Genomic DNA, 23,190 nt, shown 5'->3' on the forward strand with positions numbered 1-23,190 from the left:
GAAACTTTGCAGAAACCGTAACGTAAAAAGTTGCATGGTTGACAATATGTCACCCAGAAGAATGAAACCTTACCTACACAAGTTATATGAGCAACTTCAAGACTGAAACTAAAGAATGTTATTATGTGGGCTTGGTTTTGAAGGTAACTAAAGCCTCACGGTTGTAAACCCTTAATAAAAAATACAACAGTGAAAAGAAACACTCTGGTTGACAGGTGTCGCCCACACGAGTACTGAAGGGTTAAAATTAATGACAACATTATGAAAGAAAATGTGTGAAGGGAGTTGAGGAAATCCCTATGACTGTGTGTAACGTCTGTACAGGAATTAGGGTAATGAAATCACGTTAAATAAACACGTTTGTTGCTAAGACTTAAGTGTGTAAATGAAATGAAGTAAATTATGAGTAACAGTCAATTCTCCAATAATAATAATAATAATAATAATAATAATAATAATAATAATAATAATAATAATAATAATAATAATAATGATAATAATAATAATAATGATAATAATAATAATGATATTATTATTATTATTATTATTATTATTATTATTATTATTATTATTATTATTATTAAGAGGGCACGGAAATTACTTTTTTGAGCCACAGACAATTAATTAACTGGTATACTGTAGTATATTTAAATACATGAGGATATACCGCAAATGTTAGGCCTAATATTGTTATTTATCAACTTTTGTATGAGTAATGTCAGTCTTATATTATTAACTTTCTATTGTTACGAATGTATTATGTACGAGTCTATTTCGTATCAATGTCAAAGCACAACTGAATAACATTATATTTTAAAATATGAGCGAATGAATTATTTATTACATTACGAATGGGCAGATATCCTGTGGTATGATACAGTACAAAAGTGAACAAACACAATTTAGACAGAAAACAACCCCCACATGGATTAAAATAAACTCTTTCAAGTAGACTATGTATATTAAGCGTACTAGCGTCGAGCATTACATGCGCTATGTTCGGTTCAAGTTTGTCGAGTATGGCGAAGTTCGATATTCGCAGATGTTCGCTTTTCAAAAGGAGCCTATCATGTTTGTTCGGTCTTTTTATGAAACTATTGGCTGTCCTCCACTCTCACCCCTTCTTGTTTTAACAGCTAAAGGATTTTAGCACAGATCTTGCTATTAGTTTTTAATATGGAATAAAATGAATTTTGTAATATATATTGGTTACCTCTCTCATGTTCGAACATAGCAGGACTAGCCTTGTGTATAGAAATGGACTCGTTCACATTATTTGATTTTTTCGGACATGATGTAGGTATTTTCGTAGCGATTGTCTGTACCGACTTCTCACTGGGACAATTGAATGCTCAATCTCAGTAATCTAATATCTGAAATTCTGATGGTTAGGAACACCACGCGTTGAAAAGCAAGCTTCGTCCGAGAAGAGAATTGTGGAGATAATGTATATATTGTTCTTACAGAGTTCCATCATTGTTTCACAAAACTTCATCTGCAGTAACAGAAAAGCAAGCTTCGTCCGAGAAAAGAATTGTGGAGATAATGTTTATATTGTTGTTACAAAGTTCCATCATTTTTTCACAAAACTTCATCTGCAGTAACAGTATTCTTCTCCTTGTTTTGGAATCTTGTGGTACTTATAAGGACTTCAAATTCTTGTTCTTAAAAGAATACGCCAAGCAGTTTGATTACATACTTATCCCTATGTCGAACTGCAACTTTTCTTAGTGATGTGTTCTTGTTTTCTATAACTGTATTACAACTTCAGCATTTTCATTATTTTCGTCCTAGCAATTTTTTCATACTTGCATGGTGCATTTACATTTCCTTTATCTTAAAGTCCTCTAGTTACATCGTTTATGGTTTTTATACAATGAATTTAGGGCTCATAAAAATTACCTGCAAATAAAACGCTTACTCACGCAAATAATTTCTAATGTAATGTAAGTTTACTAACAACTTCTTCTGGACTTTTAATAGGTAGGCCTACCCATTGAATGAATTTTCTGAATTTTGCCTTTTCTAATGTGTCAACTATGTTTTTTTAATTTTGTTGACATGACCTCATGAACCACAGAAGTAAAAAACACTTGGTTTTAGAAGAAACAAATAAAATGTTAAATAAAGCAAATTAAATTACATTTTAGAATAATGTATTTAAAATGTCTTAATCTGTTACGAAAATGGAATAGTTTCTGGATCACTGCGATGAATTTTTAGTCCATTAACATTTCTCCTTATTCAATTTTTTTATGGAACAAACAGGGAAGAAAATATTTACAAATACATTGAAACCTGTTAAAAGAGGGAAGTGATAAGGTCCTAATTTTTTCCGTTGTTGACAGGTTTCCGTATTATTCAGATGAAGTTAAAATAGAATATTTTATCATTTGTGTAAATGAGAAACAAAGTGGTCTGCCTCAAACTACAATAAGTATAAAATATTCTGTACAACGCTATTCACATTAAATTAGTTTTCTGTCGCTTATTCCGATGGTGAATCAATTTGATGAAAATCTCATTTTTTGTAGGTCTATAAATTTAATGTTATCGTAACTCACTCTTTAAACTCTATTAAAATTTAGACTACTAATCACACTAAATTCAATATCTAATAATATATCACTGCACATTATTTAATTAGACTAGGAACCATCCATTAGAAACATTGAATTCTGGTTTATCTAATTTCCTTTCCAGTTCAAGGGTTTACTTTGCTGAAGAGGTCCGGAAATTGTCATGGTTTTTAGAAGGTGATGAAGAACCCACTCCCACAACACTTTATTTATTTCCATAAAACTGTCAGTTTTCTGTTTCCTTTTTATGTCACCATTATTGACCGCAAGCACTCACTCATGATAGAGTCTTTATTTTTTTAATTGTCATACCTCAGTTTTCTAGAACTGAACTAACATTAATTCCCACACACTTCGTTTCTTATTTTTCTACAACTCGATAACTTTTACTTCGTCATTTAATAATAGTGCCACACTTTTACGCAACTTCTTTTATTTTACCACGAAATCACTGCACTTTACCTCTCTTAGCTACGACAATATACGAGTATGAAGCATTAAAAATCTTTGAAAGAACTCGCTTACCTAGTCAACAGAGTAATTAAATGTATGACCGCCAGGCCAACACACCTTCGCACCCTCAAAAATTTTGCAAAGAAAACTTGTTTTTATCTTAGTGACCTACATATTTTGTACATTCCTTGAAATTACACACTGTTTCAAAATATAGTTTACATTAAAATAGTGTGTACAAAATGTCATTTCCGTTTTGAACATTAGCAGACAGTTTCCGTTTCCGCGTTGGACAGTTTCCGTTTCATTCAGGAAAAATTATATATAATAAATATGAATTTCGCCAGGACCAATAAATTGTTCCGAAATAGACAGGATTCCGACTTATTCAGCTTCCGATTTGAACAGGTTTCACTTAATTAATCAACTATGTTAGTTAATTTTGTGTTATTTCTGCTACAGCCCCATGAAACTAGGTGTTGAATAAAATAGAAGTAAGAAAACAATTCACTGTAGAAGTAACAAATATAAAATGTTAATCATCATCAATAACTTCAAGGTTTAAGCCTATTAACCTGTTCACTTTCGAGGGCTCAACTAGTCTCCCCAGCGTTTCCTTGGTCGTCCAGGTGTTCTCTTACCGTTCGGTCTGTACTGCAATACTCTTATCGGGTTTCTTTCATTACTCATCCTATTCACATGATGCAGCCAATTTTGTCGGTATTTATCAATTATTGTTACAGTTATACACTCCATTCGTAATTTCTGTCGAATGTGGTCTAGTATTGTATACCCCGCCAATGCTCTAAACCAGCGGTCGTCAGCACAAAGCACCCTGGGGCTAGCGTCACTTACCCGTGGAGAACACAGTGCACCATAGTGCACTCGTAGCTGCTAGCGGGTTATGCTCTCTACCTCTTCCTGCTGCACGACGAGGCACACGGGACGCCTCCGCTTATCCTTTGCACATTTCAGCTAGTGCTGACGACCACTGCTCTAAACAGTCGCATCTCAGCAGCTTCCAATCTTTTCTGTTGCGCTTTAATGAGAGTCCATATTTCAGCACCGTATAACAATATCGAAACTGCTATTGTTTTATAATATTTTAAAAATTGTTTCTATTTTGACTTTAACAATACCAATTAATTTCTGGTATTTATAAATTTTACTTTCAACATCTGTGAACGAGGTGTGAGATAAATGACAGCCTAAATAATCAAAACCATTAACTTGCTTTATATTCTTTTATAGTATTATTTAATAAAAATATAGCTCTCTGCAAATTATCTTCTGAACTGATCATTACTACCTGATGATCTGGGAATAAGAGTGTGTTCAAGGAGATATTATTTACTATAAAATTCCTTTTTAAAGTTATCTGTAATTTCCTAATGGCATCGTCTATATATAAATTAAACAGAACGGCTGATAATAGGCATCCCTGCATTGTCCCTTTATTGGTTTCTTTGTATTTTTCAGAAGTTATGTTACAACCCATTTTAATCTTTGTATTTATATACATACTTTGCACTATTCTTATTAAATTATTAGGCATTCCTTTATGTTTAAGAACGTTCCAAAATTTTTTCATTCAAATTGATCAAATGCTTTCTCATAACCAGACATCGGATTCTAGGGCAAATGCCTATTTTGTTTCTTTAGGAGAAAAGTAAAAATAATTATTAATATTTGTGTTTCATGGAAATTGAAAGGTATTCAAAGAGTTTTATAGTGCCCTAAAATGCCCTAAAACGGTTATTAGAGCCTAATTTGTTAATATTCGCCTAAAAATGCCTAACTCACTGTAAAGTTTCGCATTTTACTCCTACTTTTTATAATTTATACATGCATTCACTGCGAAATTTAAGGCATTTAAAAAGTGGAAAGTTTGCTTCACACCGGCCGTGAAACCATTGATAAAGGAAACAAAATGTTTTGAATCTCACGACACTCGCAATAGATTTCACCGAATTTAACATGTTTGGAGGCATAAATGCCGACAAAGAACCAACCTTAGTTTTGAAGCAGGCAACAATCACAACATGTGCTGCTACCGATTCAGAGATATACTATACTATAAAAATGACTGTTTTCGGTCTGAAACCTATTAGCTGTACTGCCCTTCAGAGTGTCATAAAATCACAATTTTTGGAGAAAGAGTGTTTTTGAAATATTTATGAAAAGTCGTAAAACTGCGAATTAGTAGGGTAAACCGTTACAAAATATTTAAAAGAATGGCCCTCCTAGTGTTAACACTACCAGGAAATGCAACAATAAGTGGAACTTTGTATTTTTGTCCCATTGAATCTCAATAACAACGGTTCATTTGAATGCTCGTTAACAGTTGCTCTTTCCCTCACCTTATTTGTGTTGAGAAGTTTTGAGCGGTAGGACGTTTTCCTGTGAAGTTTAACGCGATAATACCGAAAAATATAAGTGCAAAATCTACATTGATCCGGCAATGGCTAACAGAATATTCAGAATTCACTTATGATGGAGAAATAATATTCTGCAAGATTTGTAGCAAACAGGTATGTAACAATAGTTGAAATATATAAATTCTATTAATTTTAATGAGTAGGCCTATAATATTTATACATTGACTGAGCTATCCTGAGGTATAATTCTTTTTAAGACCACTACACTTTAACCTTTTAAATTCCGATAGTTAAAGTATTTGCAGGTCATTAAAATTTTGATTGTTCGAACCCACTAACTTTGTGATAGAAATACGGCAATACAACAATTAGGATTTTATTTTAATTCAGTTTACTTTACATTTTTAGATTTCGTAAGAAAAGAAGTGCCACCTAAAGCAGCATGTGCAAGGAGCGGCTCATAAGGCTAAAGCTCAGCAGAAAAATCAACTGCAACAAACTTTACTAACACAGCCTACTTCATCCAATCTCAGCAGCAATTTCTATGCTGATTTAACCAGAGCGTTTGTTGCTGCTAACATTCCCTGGAATGCAATTGAAAATCCGGTTTTAAGACAGTTTTTACAAAAATGCTGCAAACAAAATATCCCATCTGAGTCGACCCTAAGAAAAAATTACTTAGACAGAATATACAATGAAACTTTAGCTTCCATTCGGGAGGATATAGGTGATTCTTACATATGGGTCTCTGTGGATGAAACCTCAGATCCTATGAATAGGTATATAGCAAATATGGTAATAGGAAAACTTAGTCCTGATGGACCTTCGATTCCACACTTCGTATGTGTTAAGGAACTTTCGAAAGTGAATAGCCAAGCCATTGCTTATTTTGTAAATAAAGGCCTACAGTCTTTATACTCAGGTAATATAGACGATTCTAAAGTTCTGTTGTTTTGTACTGATGCTGCCTCATACATGGTTGCTGCAGCTCCACTTAAAACATTTTATCCTAACCTCACGCATGTAACCTGTCTAGCACATGGCCTTCACAGGGTTTCTGAAACAATCCGGAATGAATTTCCTCTTGTCAATTCGTTTATTTCTAACACAAAAAAAATGTTTTTGTAAAGCCCCATCCAGGATTTCAATATTCAGAGAGAACTTTCCAGATATCCCACTCTCACCTCAGCCGGTTGTTACACGATGGGGAACCTGGATTCAGTCAGTGGTGTATTATTCTAAGTATTTTAAAGAAGTGGTCACAGTTATTGATAAATTACCTGAAACTGATAGTGCAGCGTGTGTGAAAGCAGTGAAAGATTGTCTGAATGACTCACGAGTGAAAAACGATATTGCCTACATAACATCAAACTTTTCTTTCATACCTGCAAGCATTGAACAATTAGAACGTGAAAAACAATCTCTTTGTAGCCAAATAGCAATAGTAAAGGAAGCTCAAGTGAACATACATTCTGCTTTGGGCGAAACTGGGAAAAAAGTTAAAAATAAGTGGGACAACGTATTAAATAAGAATGTAGGATTTTCATTGTTGGAAAAAGTATCAAGAGTGATATCGGGGGAAAGTGTAAATGTTCCAGTAAGTATTGATGTTTCTATTGTACCTAATTTAAAATTTGCGCCTCTCACATCAGTTTCGGTTGAAAGAAGTTTTTCTGCTTTCAAAATGATTCTCAGTGACAAAAGGCAAAGGTTAACTGTGGAGAATTTAGAAAAAATTCTGGTGGTGTACTGTGCAGATAATTATAATAAAGTCTGAGCATGGAACTGAATTTCAATAACTTAAAATGAGTAATCTTGATATCAATAATCATTATTTCATTAGTTTCAATATATTAAATTTGTGCAGCTCTGTTTATAAATATAATATAGTATTCTTTTTTAATGTTTAAACAAACTTTTTTGTGCGTATTTTAGTGTATAACTAAAAATTTCAGTGAAAGAAATAAGTATGATACCTTGATGTGCCTAAAATGCCTATTTTCATTAAAATAGAGCCTAATTTTACAAATTTTGAGCTTATTTTAGGCGCCTAAAACTGCAATTTTTAGTGCCTAAAAATCCGATGTCTACTCATAACCAATGAAAGTCTGTATATTAAATACAACATGTTTTTTTCAGTTATCTATGCTAAAGTGAAAACATTATTAATATAAGATATATTTTTCCGTAATCCACTATATTCTTCCGATAATAATGATATAGACCCTATAATTTTATTCATTATTTGTGCAATAATTTTTCCATATATCTTATAGCCTGAGTTGAAGAGGCTAATTCCCCTATAGTTATTGCAGTTTTTATCGTATTTTTTTAAAGATAGATACAATTAATGCATCTTTCCATTTCTCTGGAATATGTCCAAATTTTCACCAGATATTATTAAAGTCCAGAAATCTCTCCTAAAATGTAGTTGGGGCATATTTAAATAAGTCTATGCCCAATCCATCACTTCCTGGGGATTTTATATTTTTATTTCTACTAGTAGCTCCTTCTAATTCTTTCATTTGAATAGAGTCAATATTTTCATCACAAACAGCTATAATTATTTTGTCAGTTTTATCATTAGGCTATTATATCGGGAAAAAATATTGGTTACAGTAAGATCATTAATTGTTACAAAATCTATTAAGAATCCTTCCATTTTGGTTTATAACTTGTTCACCATTTGTACCAATACAACCACGTAGACTACTTATTTATTCGATGAAAAGTAATGGAACGGAGAAAAGTTCTCTCCGGCACCGGGATTTGAAACCGAGTTTTCAGCTCTACGTGCTGATGCTTTATCCACTAAGCCACACGGATACCCATCCCGGTGTCGGACAGAATTGTCTCAGTTTAAGTTCCAACTCTTGGGTTCTCTCTATGGCCGCCCTCTGCACTACGTCATAGATGTCTATGAACGTAGGACCGAAGTCCACACATGTGCTGAGGTGCACTCGTTATGAGTGACTAGTTGGCCGGAATCCGACGGAATAAGCGCCGTCTTAAATCACGAAGTGATTTACGCATATCATATATATTATTTTAATGTACCGAAGTACATATGATATTTCCATGCAGATATTCTGCGTTATCATACGATGAAAGAGTAATGGAACGGAGATTTATTGCCAATTTTAGCGTTGGAATCTCCAGCTTATACGATGTAGGCCCTAATGATTTTTATTTACTGTATCTATTTCATTCTGCAACTCTCCATAAAAAATATAGCCTAAATAAAATGTTAAATAAAGCAAATGAAGTTAGATTTTCAAGTAATGTATTTAAAATCTCAGAACTTATGAAAATAGAATAGTTGTTATAGCATTTCGATGTATTTTTAGTCCTTTAATATATCTCTCACTCTTAGAGGGGAACATAGGTTAAGGGTGTTTGAGAATAAGGTGCCTAGGAAAATATTTGGGGCTAAGCGGGATGAAGTTACAGGAAAATGGAGAAAGTTACACAACGCAGAACTGCACGCATTGTATTCTTCACCTGACATAATTAGGAACATTAAATCCAGACGTTTGAGATGGGCAGAGCATGTAGCACGTATGGGCGAATCCAGAAATGCATATAGAGTGTTAGTTGGGAGACCGGAGGGAAAAAGACCTTTGGGGAGGCCGAGACGTAGATGGGAGGATAATATTAAAATGGATTTGAGGGAAGTGGGATATGATGATAGAGACTGGATTAATCTTGCACACAGGATAGGGACTGATGGCGGGCTTATGTAAGGGCGGCAATGAACCTGCGGGTTCCTTAAAAGCCATTTGTAAGTAAGTAAGTAATATATCTCCTTATAAAATTTTCCAGTGAAACATTCAGAGAAGAAAGTATTTACAAATAATTTAATTTCCTATGTTAAATCCTCGTTTTTCTATTAAATTATATTACTCAATTTATGCTGTTGGGCAATAAGGTGAAAAATATAAGGTTCAAGATTACTCTGGAAAGAGAGAGTAACATCTTTAGACTGAGACTAATTTAACAGTCAACAGAGGAAATTCTCTTCAAAATATGTGACTGCTTGTCAGTCAATAAATTAGTATTAATTGTAACAAAACTAACATAATTCAATTTAAATCCTGTCCAAATTCAACGTCGCAAATTTCTAGCGCAATATTTAACAATAGATCCCTATTAGAAACAACAACAACCGAATTTCGTGGCTTAAAAATCGATAATGTGTTAAATTGGAAAAATCATATTAAAGAAATTACCCCCAAACTAAATTCAGCTTGTTTTGCTATTAGATCTATGCAAAAGATAGTAAATATCAATGCCTTAAAAACAATTTGCTTTGCATACTTCCACTCGGTAATGAGTTTTGGAATAATATTCTGGGGAAATTCCACAGATAGTAACAATATATTTCTATTACAAAAAAGAGTAATTAGAATAATAGTAGGTGCGAAATCTAGGGAGTCATGTAGGACTATTTAAAAAAAAACTACAAATAATGACCATGGCTTGTCAGTATATCTTTTCATTAATAGTCTTCCTCGTATGTAATCGTGAAAACTTTGTAACTAATTTAACAGTTCATAGCATAAATACACGTCAAAAAAAGACTTTCATACTCCATCGGCAAGTCTATCGTGCTGTCAAAAAGGAGTGCGTTATATGGCAGTAAAACTTTTTAATAGCCTCCCTATCGATATAAAAAATGAAACTCAAAACATAAAATTATTTAGGGCCAAATTAAAGAAGTACCTAATTTCTCACGCCTTCTATTCTGTAGGTGAATTCATGACATTCAATAACACTTCATGAAATTGATAAGTTACTAAAACTATGTGTTTTACTAGTAGACTATATTGTAAATCTCGTCTGTATATATTTCATCTAGAATGTGACTATAAATTAAGATAATAGTATTAAGTTTTTTGACTTGTTCCATATTCTAGCTGTAAGCATGTATGAATACCATGGAATGTTAATAAATACAATACAATACAATACAAAATTAAGTTGCTCAGTGCGCAAGACTCATAGCACAGTACCATGAAAACGGTTTGCCTCGTTTTGGTCTTCGAGTGATAATTTAAAGATGGGCACGCTATAGTTTCTAACTTGTCATATATCGCGATTCCTAGGTGTTTAATCCAATTTTTTTCACTCATGCCTTTTTACCGCGAATTCTGTCAACGAACAAAGCTTATTCAGGAAAACCAAAAAAATAAGCTAATATCAGTATTGGTAGGATCATAAAAATTATTCATCACCATCTGAAGTTATTAAAAGTGTCTTCAGAAATCTGACTGAAGAAAACAAAGCCAGATGTGTTGAACGTTGTTCCCTACATATCCAAAGTTACAACCCAGAGAGTCACATATTCCTGAATTCATAAGAAACATACTTTTTATTTTGTGGATGCCGTCCTTCAAAACCCTCAGATGACTTGTAATTTGACACCAGGGATATAAAAGTCGGAGAAATATTGCATGAAAATAGAGGAAGAAAATAAGTTACAGCAAGCAAATAAAGATAATAAAATTTTCAGGAAACTGTAATGAAGGTTAATGTTTTGATACGGTGGTTTAAAAAATTAAGATTTTTGTATTTTCGATATCATTCTTAACCATATACAGCATTTGATTTTCGAAGACATAATTCTAAAAATACGCCTATTTATCGGTTATTCAAATCACTCTTGGTCCCATTTAGGCCGGATCTTAGATATTTATTATTATTATTATTATTATTATTATTATTATTATTAATAATAATAATAATATTATTATTATTATTATTATTATTATTATTATTATTATTATTATTATTATTATTATTATTTCAGACACAATGAAAAGATTTAACGATTAGTAAAATAGATATGAAACTTTTAAAAAGAAAAGGGAAAATTACGAAATACATTTTGGGAAAAATGGCATAACATGGAATATTAATTACAAATAAAGAACGATGAGACTATTAAACGGATTACAAATAGGAATCCATTGGTGTTAAAAATTCACTAGTGTTGTCAATACATAGATGAAATCACAAAAGTTAAGAAGAATGGAAATTCAGAGGGTGAAAAATATAAGGTTCAAGATTACTCTGGAAAGAGAGAGTAACATCTTTAGACTGAGTGACACTGCGAATGTATGGATAAATTTCTTATAAGCTTAACTTATAAGTTAATTTTAACTCTTAACATCATTATCTTACCAATTTTAGGAGTTCCTTACTCAGAAAAGGCTTTATAACAGACATTATGTAATCCATAATAGACATCACATTTAATATATGAATGGCCTTAAGGCGTACAGGTAGTCCTTCCTGTAAAATAAAACGATAGATAAATATAACATGTAGTAGGCCTATGGTTTCAAACTCTGATGGTGTTAAACGTGGTGCGGGACTTTTTTTTTTTTGTACATTGTTATAGTAGATGCAGGAACACCCAACATTTCCGCATCATCATTAGGAAGGTAGGAAAATGGGAACTTATCTGTTGGATCCGTTACTATGATTAAAGAACAGGTCTTGGTAACAAATCTAACAAAGAGCTTTCTTTTCCTGGTGATGAAGCCGGTACTTAACTTACAAACTTTGAATGGTTCTGCATTTTTGACACGGTCTAAAACGTTCTCTCACCAGGACACCATGTGACTACAGTTAGGACTTTTTATTTCAAAATAAACGACGTCACTCTGGAAACAATTAAGTATGATATATTTAACAATTTTTAGGATATGCCACTTATTGAACGTTTACTACCTGTACTTCTACATTTATTAATCCTTGTTGTTTAGTTTAGGAATTGCGATAGAGATATTAAAATTCTTAGAATATTACAGGGGAAGATTGTAAAATGCACAATCTACTATTCATAAATGCATCTTTAAAATGTATACACTGTTGTACTTCGATAATTTCAATAACCGGTTACTTTTCTTAAATGCTTACCTGGAGATAGACAAGAAATTTGCGTATGAGGGACAAACTCAATCTTCTTAAGTGTCCAAACTTCACTCCAGTCAGGTCAAACAAGAGTACAATGCCTGGTGATGGGCCTTCATGTTTAATGCAAATATCAATCATCATTAGGTATACTCTGGCTGCATCGGCAAAAATGTACTTCGATGGCTCAGTCTGTTTCAGACTATGAAACAGAATATGGTAACCATTTGGGTCCTTAACGGGTAGTTCTGCTAAATTTCTGGAACAATACAGAATTCTGCATTATATAATAATAATAATAATAATAATAATAATAATAATAATAATAATAATAATAATAATAATAATAAATGTATTGACCACCCTACTTCGTTATCTCTTGGTTTAGTTGCCTCATGAGTGATGTCTTATTGGTGTCATTTATGAGGTTCAAATCTGTCTTCGGATAGTTGACCAAAAACAACAATGCAAATATAATGTCGAAATAATCTTAAGGACGTTTCGTCCAATACATTACGTCCATGGACAACGTGACAACAGATATTAGGCAATAGACAATATACACGCGCATAATACACATACAGACATTTCGTCCATAAAACATTTCACCCACAGACATCTCGTCCATAAAATATTTGACCAAATATACTGTGACCCATGAAACATTTCATCCATGGAACATTCAACCAAATGACTTTCGTCTGCCTTCTACATAATAATAAGAGTTTACAGACTTTCTATCTATAATGTTGCTCGGCAACTGTTCCCATTATTAAATTCGGAAAGTTAGTCTACACTACATTCGAAAATGACCTCCAGGTTGTAAATCCCACTAGGGGTAAACCCATTTTGAAGCATCAAAATTACAGGTAACATTATCATTCGTGTAACAAAAAAAATACTAGAAAACACAGTTAAGAGCAGGGCATAGAAATGTACGAGCGCCGATTAAAAAGAAATATATTTTGACTCAGGAATGGATTGAAAAAATTGTCAGTAAATATGAAGAGTGGAAAGAGCAGGATGACATCCTCCATTATTTACGGGCGATAAGTTACAACTTGAATTTGTGAAGAGAGTGATTAATATGTATTAACGAATTTCTTGCAGAACTTATATTATTTAAAATACAGTGAAATACTCGAAACTTATAAATAAAAAAAACATGTTGGTGTTTGGACGTAATATAAAGTGTGGACGTATTGTTAAATGTACGAAAAATGTGTAGATAAAAAGTGTATGGATAAATTGTCGTATGGCCATAATTGCTGCGTGGACGAAATGTCGTGTGGAAATTTTTGTTCTATGGACGAAATGTCTGTGGACTAAACGTCTGGGCACCAAAAATATTGCCTCATTCATGCCGCAATTACCTTAAAATAGATGTTGGCCTGTCATGATAACATTTTCACTCTTGGTACCTACTTACTATGAATAGTTCCGATTATTCCGAGACAAGGGGCTTGTGGAACTTATTCTAGGTAACATGTGCTTAAACATAACGCCAAGAAATGAAACGAGTTCAGGATTATAGCACAGTTTAGTATATACAGTTGCGAAGCTCAATACTTACTAAATATGCAAACATACACAGTTGAAATATGCATCCATAGATAGTTGCTAGCCACCAGGATCGCTACTATCGCCTCATTACAGACTCTTTCCCTAGCAGACGATAAAATGTATTGTACTTTTGATATCGTGTTCTTTTGAAAAATTAACACCTTCCTTCCACTATTGAAATACGAAATACATAATAAATATTATTTTCATAAAGTATATAGCCTACGGTATTATATTTTATAAACTCACCTTCCTGGATCTTCGGGAAGAAGGATAACTCTGACCTCTTTTTCTTAGAATTTATAGTGCTACAAACGTCTCCTTGTCCCATATTATTATTATTATTATTATTATTATTATTATTATTATTATTATTATTATTATTATTATTATTATTATTATTATTAAAATTATTGTATTTTAGCCATTTACAGTTATTACAACCGATAACGAACATTTCACAGTTTACACAACTTTTCACAACAATGCGAAATACGGCACAGTCAATGCCTTTTCGATCTAGACTAGGCCGTAACATATGTTCGGGTTTTCTATTTCAGTGTATCGAGCTCAGTGAATTATTATATTATAACTTTATTGCGTATCATAGCTAAGTTTTATTTAGTGTAATGTGCCCATAAGTTCCCTTTACTTCTTGTTGTATAATAGCCTATGTTGCAGAAATAATTACAAAACTGTGTTATTTTAATGTGAAGAGAATTTTACATGTTAACATAATCTTTTCGCATCAACATTTTAAGTTTAGAATGGAAGCTATTTTGAGGTTTAATAAAAAAGAATTTATAATGTGATTTAATATAGCACATTTACCTTCCTTAATAAAGCCAGAAAATTTATCATACCACTCCTATGAAATTAGTGTACGTACGATTGTTACTTCGTCTCTTAGGTAGTAGATAAATACAATAATTCAATATTCAATTGTAGTAGGGTAAACTAGGATCTGTTGGACAGTCGGGCATGTTGGACACTCTGTACTTTAACGGTTTACCTCGCCACTTGTGGGTACCACATTCTGCTGGAAGTCAATGACGGAAGTAGCCCCACTCGAGTGTCCAACATGCCCGACTGTCCAACAGACCCCAGTTTACCCTATTAAAATGTAGACAAATTGAATGTGCGGAGTATCATACATGACATTATGCTTAATTATAATGCATAATTGCAAATTTAGGAATATAAGATATAGTAAACATAACCTATAATATTTCCATATGAATGGCAGGGCATTGGAGACCACTAAAATTAGACAGGTAGGTGCAACTGGGAGAGTAAACATAACCTATAATTTAAACATATCTAAATATCCGTGCGGTGCAACTGAAAATTATTGAATCGTGCATAAATAAATGTACAAGAATTTCGCAATATTTAATCAAAATAAAGGCAAGTATTACATATTCGAACAACGTAATTTTCACACCAAAAATAATATTTCATATTAACTCGCAAGTGATTTATGTCTGAAGTGTCTCATAATCACTGTTTTAAATTTTATTAATGCAATTACACTACATTTTAGAGAAATATATGTTACTGTTTATGCATTCCAACTAATTTATATGGTTGAAACGCCGCCCTTCGTGATCAGGTTAAGCGAGTTACATGGTCTGTCTTACGGCCTGTATTAGATCTCGATGGCAGTGACACAATCTATTGTTCCTAGTACTCACAGCGCTCCAAGCGGGTAGCAACTATCACGAGAAACATCCCAAGCTTCGCAACTATATATATTAAACTGTGATTATAGCCTGATATCGCACTCGGCGAAGATTCTCCTGCGAATACTGTATCGACGTTTATATTCTAAGATTGAAGAAGAACTGTTTGGCTTCAGAAAGGGAAAAGTACAAGAGGTGTAATTGCACTGCTAAGAACAATGGACGAAAGATACCTAGAGAAGAATAAAGAAATTGTAGGCCTACATAGTATTTGTGGACCTAGAAAAGGCGTTTGACAAAGTGAATTGGAATAAACTGATGGGGATGCTAAAAAAATTAGTGTGGATTGGAAAGAGAGGAGGCTGTTTAGTAATCTTTTTAATGAAACGAGTCAAAGTCATAATGGGAGATGAAATATCAGAAGGAAGTGAATAGGGAGAGGAGTACATCAAGGATGGCCTTTATCACCTACACTGTTCAACATCTACTTGGGGGATTTAGTAAAGAACTGTTTTCAGAACATGGGAGTAGTGACAGTAGGAGAAAGAAGAATAATGTGCATAAGGTTTGCTGATGATATGGCGTTATTAGCAGAAGAGGAGGTGATACTATGGGGTATGCTACTGGAGCTAAATGACAGCTGTAAGCAGTATGCGATGAAGATAAATGCAAATAAAACGAAGACATGGTCATAGGAAGAAAAATAAAGAAGGTAAATTTGCGAATTCTAAATTAGGCAGTGGAGTAAGTGGACAGCTTCAAATACTTGGGGTGTACTATAAGCAGTAAGATGACCTGCTTCCAGGAAGTCAGGAAGGAGGATAACAATGGGCAAAGAAACTTTTGATAGAAAAAAGGAGCATCTTCTGCGGACTTCTGAAAAAATAACTATGGAAGAGACTAGTGAAGTGCTTTGTGTGGAGTGTGCAATTGTATGGGGCAGAGACATAGACATTGCGACGACATGAATAGAAACGAAAGCGAAGCAATTGAAATGTGGATATGGAAAATAATGGAGCGTGTGAAGTGAACAGACAATAAGAAATGAAACTGAGTTGGAAAGAGTGGGTGAAGAAAGTATGATGCTGAAACTTATCAGGAAGAAGAAAGAGAATTGGTTGGGTCACTGGATGAGAAGAAACTGCCTACTGTAGGATGCACTGGAAGGAGTGGTTAACGGGAGAAGAATTCGGTGCGGAAGAAGATATCAGATGATAGACGACATTAAGATATATGGATCATGTGAGGAGACAAAGAGAAAGGCAGAAAATAGGAATGATTGGAGAAAGCTGGATTTGCAGTGAAAGACCTGCCATTGGGCAGATCGCTGAATGAGTTTTTTTTTTCTATTTTAGTAGGTTATTTTACGACGCTTTATCAACAGCTCAGGCTATTTAGCGTCTGTATGAGATGAAGGTGATAATGCCGATGAAATGTGTCCGGGGTCCAGCACCGAAAATACCCAGAATTTGCTCATATTGGGTTGAGGGAAAACCCCGAAAAAACCTCAACCAGGTAACTTGTCCCGACCGGGAATCGATCCCGGGCCACCTGGTTTCGTGGCCAGGCGCGCTAGCCGTTACTCTACAGGTGTGGACTTGCTGAATGAATGAGTGAAAATAACAAATACAACACTCAAACTGAAACCTACCCATGGGATCACCGATCTCCAGCGTCTTAGCCGAAATTTTGATACACAACATAGAACAGGCACACATTCTGAATAAGGACAACAATAAACACGCAGACCACATCATTTACTGGCACAGATACGCAGACGACATAATAATAGTATACAAAGGAAACAAAATAGAGATTGAAAAACTACACAAATAGATAAAGAAAATAGATCCAAAACCATACTGCACACTAGAAACAGAAAAGAACAAATCCATGAATTTCATAGACATCACAATAGCAAAAACAGACAACATATTATGTTCAAAATGTACAGGAAATCCACTACCATGGTAACACACATACACAACACTTCCAATCACCCCAAACAACACAAACACGCAGCATTCCGATCCATCTATGAGCCAACAAGACTGTAAGGAGAAAATACACACTATCAAATACATACTTAGTTACTACTTACTGGGTTTTAAGGAAACCGGAGGTTCATTGCCGCCCTTACATAAGCCCGCTATCGGTCTCTATCCTGAGCAAGATTAATCCAGTCTCTATCATCAAATCCCACCTTCCTCAAATCCATTTTAATATTATCTTCCCAAAGGTCTTTTTCCCTCCGGCCTCCCAACCCACACTCTATATGCATTTCTGGATTCGCCCATACGTGCTACATGCCCTGCCCATCTCAAACGTCTGGATTTAATGTTCCTAATTTTGTCAGGTGAAGAATACAATGCGTGCAGTTCTGTGTTGCGTAGCTTTCTCCATTCTCCTGTCACTTCATCCCTCTTAGCCCCAAATATTTTCCTAAACAAGTTAATCTCATACATTCTTAACCTATGTTCCTCTCTCAAAGTGAGACTCCAAGTTTCACAACCATAAAGAACAACCGGTAATATAACTGTTTTATAAATTTTAACTTTCAGATTTTTTGACACCAGACTGGATGATAAAAGCTTCTCAACCGAATAATGACAGGCATTTCTCATATTTATTCTGTATTTAATTTCCTCCCGAGTATTTGTTACTGTTGTTCCCAAGTATTTGAATTTTTCCACCTCTTCAAAGGCTAAATTTCCAATTTTTATATTTCCATTTCGTACATATTCTCGTCACGAGACATAATCATATACTTTGTCTTTTTTGAATTTACTTCCAAATTTATCTCTTTACTTGCTTCAAGTAAAATTTCCGTATTTTCCCTAATCGCTTGTAGATTTTCTCCTAGCATATTCACGTCATCCGCATAGACAAGCAGCTGATGTAACCCGTTCAATTCCAAACCCTATCTGTTATCCTAAACTTTCCTAATTGCATAATCTAGAGCGAAGTTAAAAAGTAAAGGTGATAGCCCACAGTGAATAGGAAACGCATCTGACAGAAATCGACCTATACGGACTCAACTGTACGTTTCACTGAGATACATTTTAATTAATCGAACTAGTTTCTTGAGAATACCAAATTCAATAAGAATATCATATAAAACTTCTCTCTTAACCGAGTCATATTCCTTTTTGAAATCTATGAATAACTGATGCACTGTACCCTTATACTTCCATTTTTCCCAATTATCTGTCGAATACAAAATATCTTATCAGTAGTTGATCTCTTACGCCTAAAACCACTCTGAAGATACCCAATAATTTCACCTACTTATGGAGTTAATTTTCTCAAAAGAATATTGGACAAAATGTTGTACGACGTCAGCAAAAGTAATGTTCCTCGAAAGTTACCACAGTTAGGGTAGTTGATGTTGTTAAAAGAGTTAAATTCGGGGCAGGTTTTTGATCACCAAAATGTTATTTACTGTAGGACAGAATTTTTATGCTGCTGCTGGGATCACTAATGCTTGTGAGGTTATGGATGCAACATTAATAAATACTAATGGATCAACACAAAAAATGAACCTGATTTTCTAGTTAGACATCATAATCATTTTATCAATTGCTTATTTGTACTTGGACCAAATCTGTTATTTACTTATTTGACTGAAATTGGTGCTAACTTTGGTCATTTAAGTAATAGACGTATTGGCATACTAGACCAATCACATCACATGAAACTCCATTGTCGCCAATATATAAAAATCTGAATACTTTTAATTTTCATTAACAATACTTTATATTTTCTGTTGGTGAGATATGAATCAGCAAGCTTAGAATAATCTATTTTAGTACAAAATATAAACATACGTATCGATTATTACTATTTAATACGAGAAAAATTCGTACCGGCACCGGGAATCGAACCCAGGACCTCTCAGCTCTGCGCGCTCTGCAGTATTAACGTTAAAATAACAATAATAAAAATATAAATAATAAAAAAGAGACTGAATACATAATCACAAACAGGAAAATACATTCTAATATAGAATATTAACTTAAAAAAAAAGAGAATTAATACATATCAATATAATATCACAACTAAAGGAATAGTACAATTAGTATGATCAGCACAGCACGTGTTACATTGAGACAATGACAATTACCTAGGTATAGGTGTTAATGGAAAAATAAAGTAATGACTGTGAAAAATAATAATAATAATAATGATAATAATAATAATAATAATAATAATAATAATAATAGTAATAGTAATAAATAAATATTATACCCAAAAAACTAATTCTGTGCATTTAAAATATTTCTAAACAACCTAATTTTACATAAATGAGGACTAAGACTACTGATTTCTAGCGGCAGCGAATTCCATGAGCGGCCATGGTAATTGAGAAAGAACTTGGGTATAGAGATGTCTGATGACGTGGTATTGATAGCAACAGATTGTGCTGTGAACGTGTATTATGATTATGATGTGAAGCTAGGAGAGTAAACCGAGAGGCAAGGTAGTTGGGTGTGGAATCATGTATAATTCGAAATAGCAGGCAAAGAGAATGTACTAAACGTCGATCTTGCAAGCGGAGCTAGGAGAGTCGTAGAAAATATTCCGATATACGATCATGTCGGTTGATATTGAAAATAAATCGGACGCAGACATTTTGTACACGTTGAAGTTTTTGAGAAAGTTCAGCACTTAGGTCGCTATATAAAACATCACAATAGTCAAAGTGAGGCATTACAAGGATCTGTACTGGAATTTGTTTCAGTTTAGTACGAAGGAAATTTTTTAGGCGTTTCAAAGAATGCATGGTAGAGAAAACTTTTCTACACATACATCTGATTTGCGTATTCCAGTTCATATTAGAGTTGAATTAATGCCGAGGTTTTTTACAGTAGCACTGAAAGGAATTATTTTGTTGTTGAGAGAGACAGGCTGAAGGGTGCTCATATTAATGGAGGATAAAAGCTTTTGCTGTCCCAAGAGTATGGCTTGGGTTTTATCTGGATTGATATTTAGCCCAAATTTCCTTGCCCAACTATTAATTGACAAAAGATCGTCATTGAGGCTCGACAAACGTTCATTAAGAGTATCAGGCCGAGAGTGTATATAAACTTGAAGGTCGTCCGCATACAAATGATATTGGCAGTGCTCCAGAACTGAAGAAATGTCATTAATATATAGAGTGAAAAGCAGAGGACCTAGTACAGACCCCTGAGGGACACCTACTCTCACGTGCCGCCAAGAAGAAGAGCGATTATCATGATATACACACTGCTTGCGGTCGCAAAGGTAGGAGTCAGGATTTAGCAGACGAAATAGATTCAAATAGCCAAATAGATGCAGAGATTATTGACTTTTCACGCACACTCGATGTAGTCTCACATGACATACTGTTGGTTAAACTACAGTCAACGGGGATTGACTTCAGAATATTCCAGTGGATCAAGGAATTTTTAACTTGTCGCACTCAGAGAGTACGGTTGGGGGAGGAATTATCGAGCCCAATTGAAATTATTTCCGGAGTCACACAGGGGAGTGTCTTGGGGCCCCTTTTATTTCTGGCTTTTGTAAATGATCTGCCAGTTAACATCTTGTCCAGGGATCGCTTATTCGCGGGTGATTGTATCGTATGTAGGGAAATAGAAAGTAATGAAGATACTACTCTCTTCAAAATGACCTCAATAGAATGAACGATTGGGCAATGGCCAACAAAATGAAGATAAATTCTCTAAAGAGCAAAGCCATTAGTTTTAAAAGAAAAAGAAATAAAATTATCGCATCGTATACGTTAGGAGGTGAAACCATTCCGGAAGTTAACAAATGTAAATACCTTGGAATAAATTTTAGCAGCGATCTCGGCTGGGGGGAACACGTTACTGAGACAGCGGGAAAGGCATGGACAGCGTTGCACTTTGTGATGAGGGTACTACAAAAAAATTCTGACAAATCCAAAGAGATTGCATATGTCACTAGTTCGTCCAGTAATGGAATATTCAGCTGCATTTTGGGATCCTTACAGATTAGATCATATTAAGACATTGGAAAAGATTAAAAAACGGGCTCTCAAACGTTATCGTAATAATTCAACATTAAAATGGGACACTCTCACGGACAGAAGAACTCTAATTCAATTATGCGCAATGTACAAAACATACAATGGTGAACCTGCCTGGAGCGAAATAGAGAATAGGTTGCAGCCGCCAAATTACTCTTCAAGGAACGACCACTCACATAAATTGAGGGAAAGAAGACAGAGGACGGACACTGGAAAGTTTTCTTTTCTCAATCGTACTATTAGGGACTGGAATGCTTTATCTGCAGGCTTACTAAAGGCTTTACCAATAACCAAAAATGTATTTACAAATAGGCTTAAGAATTTTACTAATAGACAGTAATACATTATGCACACTATATTGTGGTTTTACAAGTATGGCGAATAAGCAGAGAAACAGTGAATTTCCAGTGATTTATATTGGGTGTGCAGTGTGTTGTAGTGAAAGCGCAGTGAGCTTAAAAGTAAATTCTGAGAGTTATAGTGGCAGAGAAATGAGATAGATTTATAGTGAACGGGTGTGAGTTATAGTGAAGTCCTAAATTGCTTGTAATGGGGTCTAGGTTAGCTTTTTGAGGTTACTATAGTAAGTACAATTCTACGGAATAATAAGGGTGCAATTGATGTTTTGTTATTTGAAATTTCGTCTCAGTGAAGAAGTGTGTTTTGCCTGTGAAGTGTGTTTGTGTCAGTGAAGTTCTGTAGTTTATAGTGGTAGTGCAAAGTATTTGAACAGTGAAATGTTTTTGAAGTGTTAGTGAAATCGGAATAGTGTCAGTGAAATGTTTCATAGCTCCAGTGCAGTGATTGAATTGATAGCGAAATGAGTGTAGTGCTGAAATATACTTGTGCATGTATAAACATACATAATGAATTTAAATACTATTATAGTCACAATCATGCCATGGTAAGAAAGAAAAATTTCACAACCTCGAGCGGGCATCGAACCTGCGACTTCCTGTTCTTCGGTCAGGCGCTCTACCACTGAGCTATCGAGTTCGTCTCACGCCAAATCCTTGGAATTATCCTTTCATACTGGCGACTCTGTTATAGAGTACTGTCCATAGCGTCTGATCTAGTCAGCACTGCTTATGGGTGTGAAGAAACTTTACAATGTAATCTTCATCCTACGATGTTTGGTGACGTACCAAACATCGTAAGATGAAAAGTATACTCGTGGTTTTAAGATCGAATTTGGGGTTAAGATATAAATTAGATTTACTTTAATTAACTATGTTATATTAAGTGATTTATGTAATTTAGGATGCTCCTTGTTAATAGTATTATATATTGCTACTATTATATTATTATTATTATCATTATTATTATTATTATTATTATTATTATTATTATTATTATTATGACTTTATTATTAATTGTAATTATTGAGCGTAATTAGTTACCACTGCCACCGGGTATTTACCCATCAGCAGTATGAATAAATACATACATTCATGAAAGATATATTCTGTAGGTCCAAGAATTAATCCTGACGTAAATTTTAGGACACGTTACAATGAGCATAAATATGATTTTCATCATAATGGGAAAAAGTCGAAATTTTCCACACACCTAATAAATGAAGGTTA

General features: G+C 34.0%; 1 protein-coding gene across 4 annotated transcripts in view; it reads right to left on the minus strand.

Annotated features, from left to right (window-relative positions):
- Positions 1-23,190, minus strand: part of LOC138698155 (alpha-tocopherol transfer protein-like) — a 171,753-nt gene that overhangs the window by 55,204 nt on the left and 93,359 nt on the right. For 3 of the 4 annotated variants that reach the window (XM_069823899.1, XM_069823898.1, XM_069823896.1), the window contains 2 exons: positions 12,335-12,587; positions 11,594-11,704 (listed from right to left, as the gene is read on the minus strand). In XM_069823899.1, the coding sequence (XP_069680000.1) occupies positions 11,594-11,704; positions 12,335-12,587 (364 nt within the window). The remainder of the gene's footprint in view (positions 1-11,593; positions 11,705-12,334; positions 12,588-23,190) is intronic. The other variant, XM_069823897.1, reaches the window with a different exon arrangement.

Source organism: Periplaneta americana, chromosome 4 (assembly GCF_040183065.1).
Source record: "Periplaneta americana isolate PAMFEO1 chromosome 4, P.americana_PAMFEO1_priV1, whole genome shotgun sequence".
Classification (NCBI taxonomy): Eukaryota; Metazoa; Arthropoda; class Insecta; order Blattodea; family Blattidae; genus Periplaneta; species Periplaneta americana.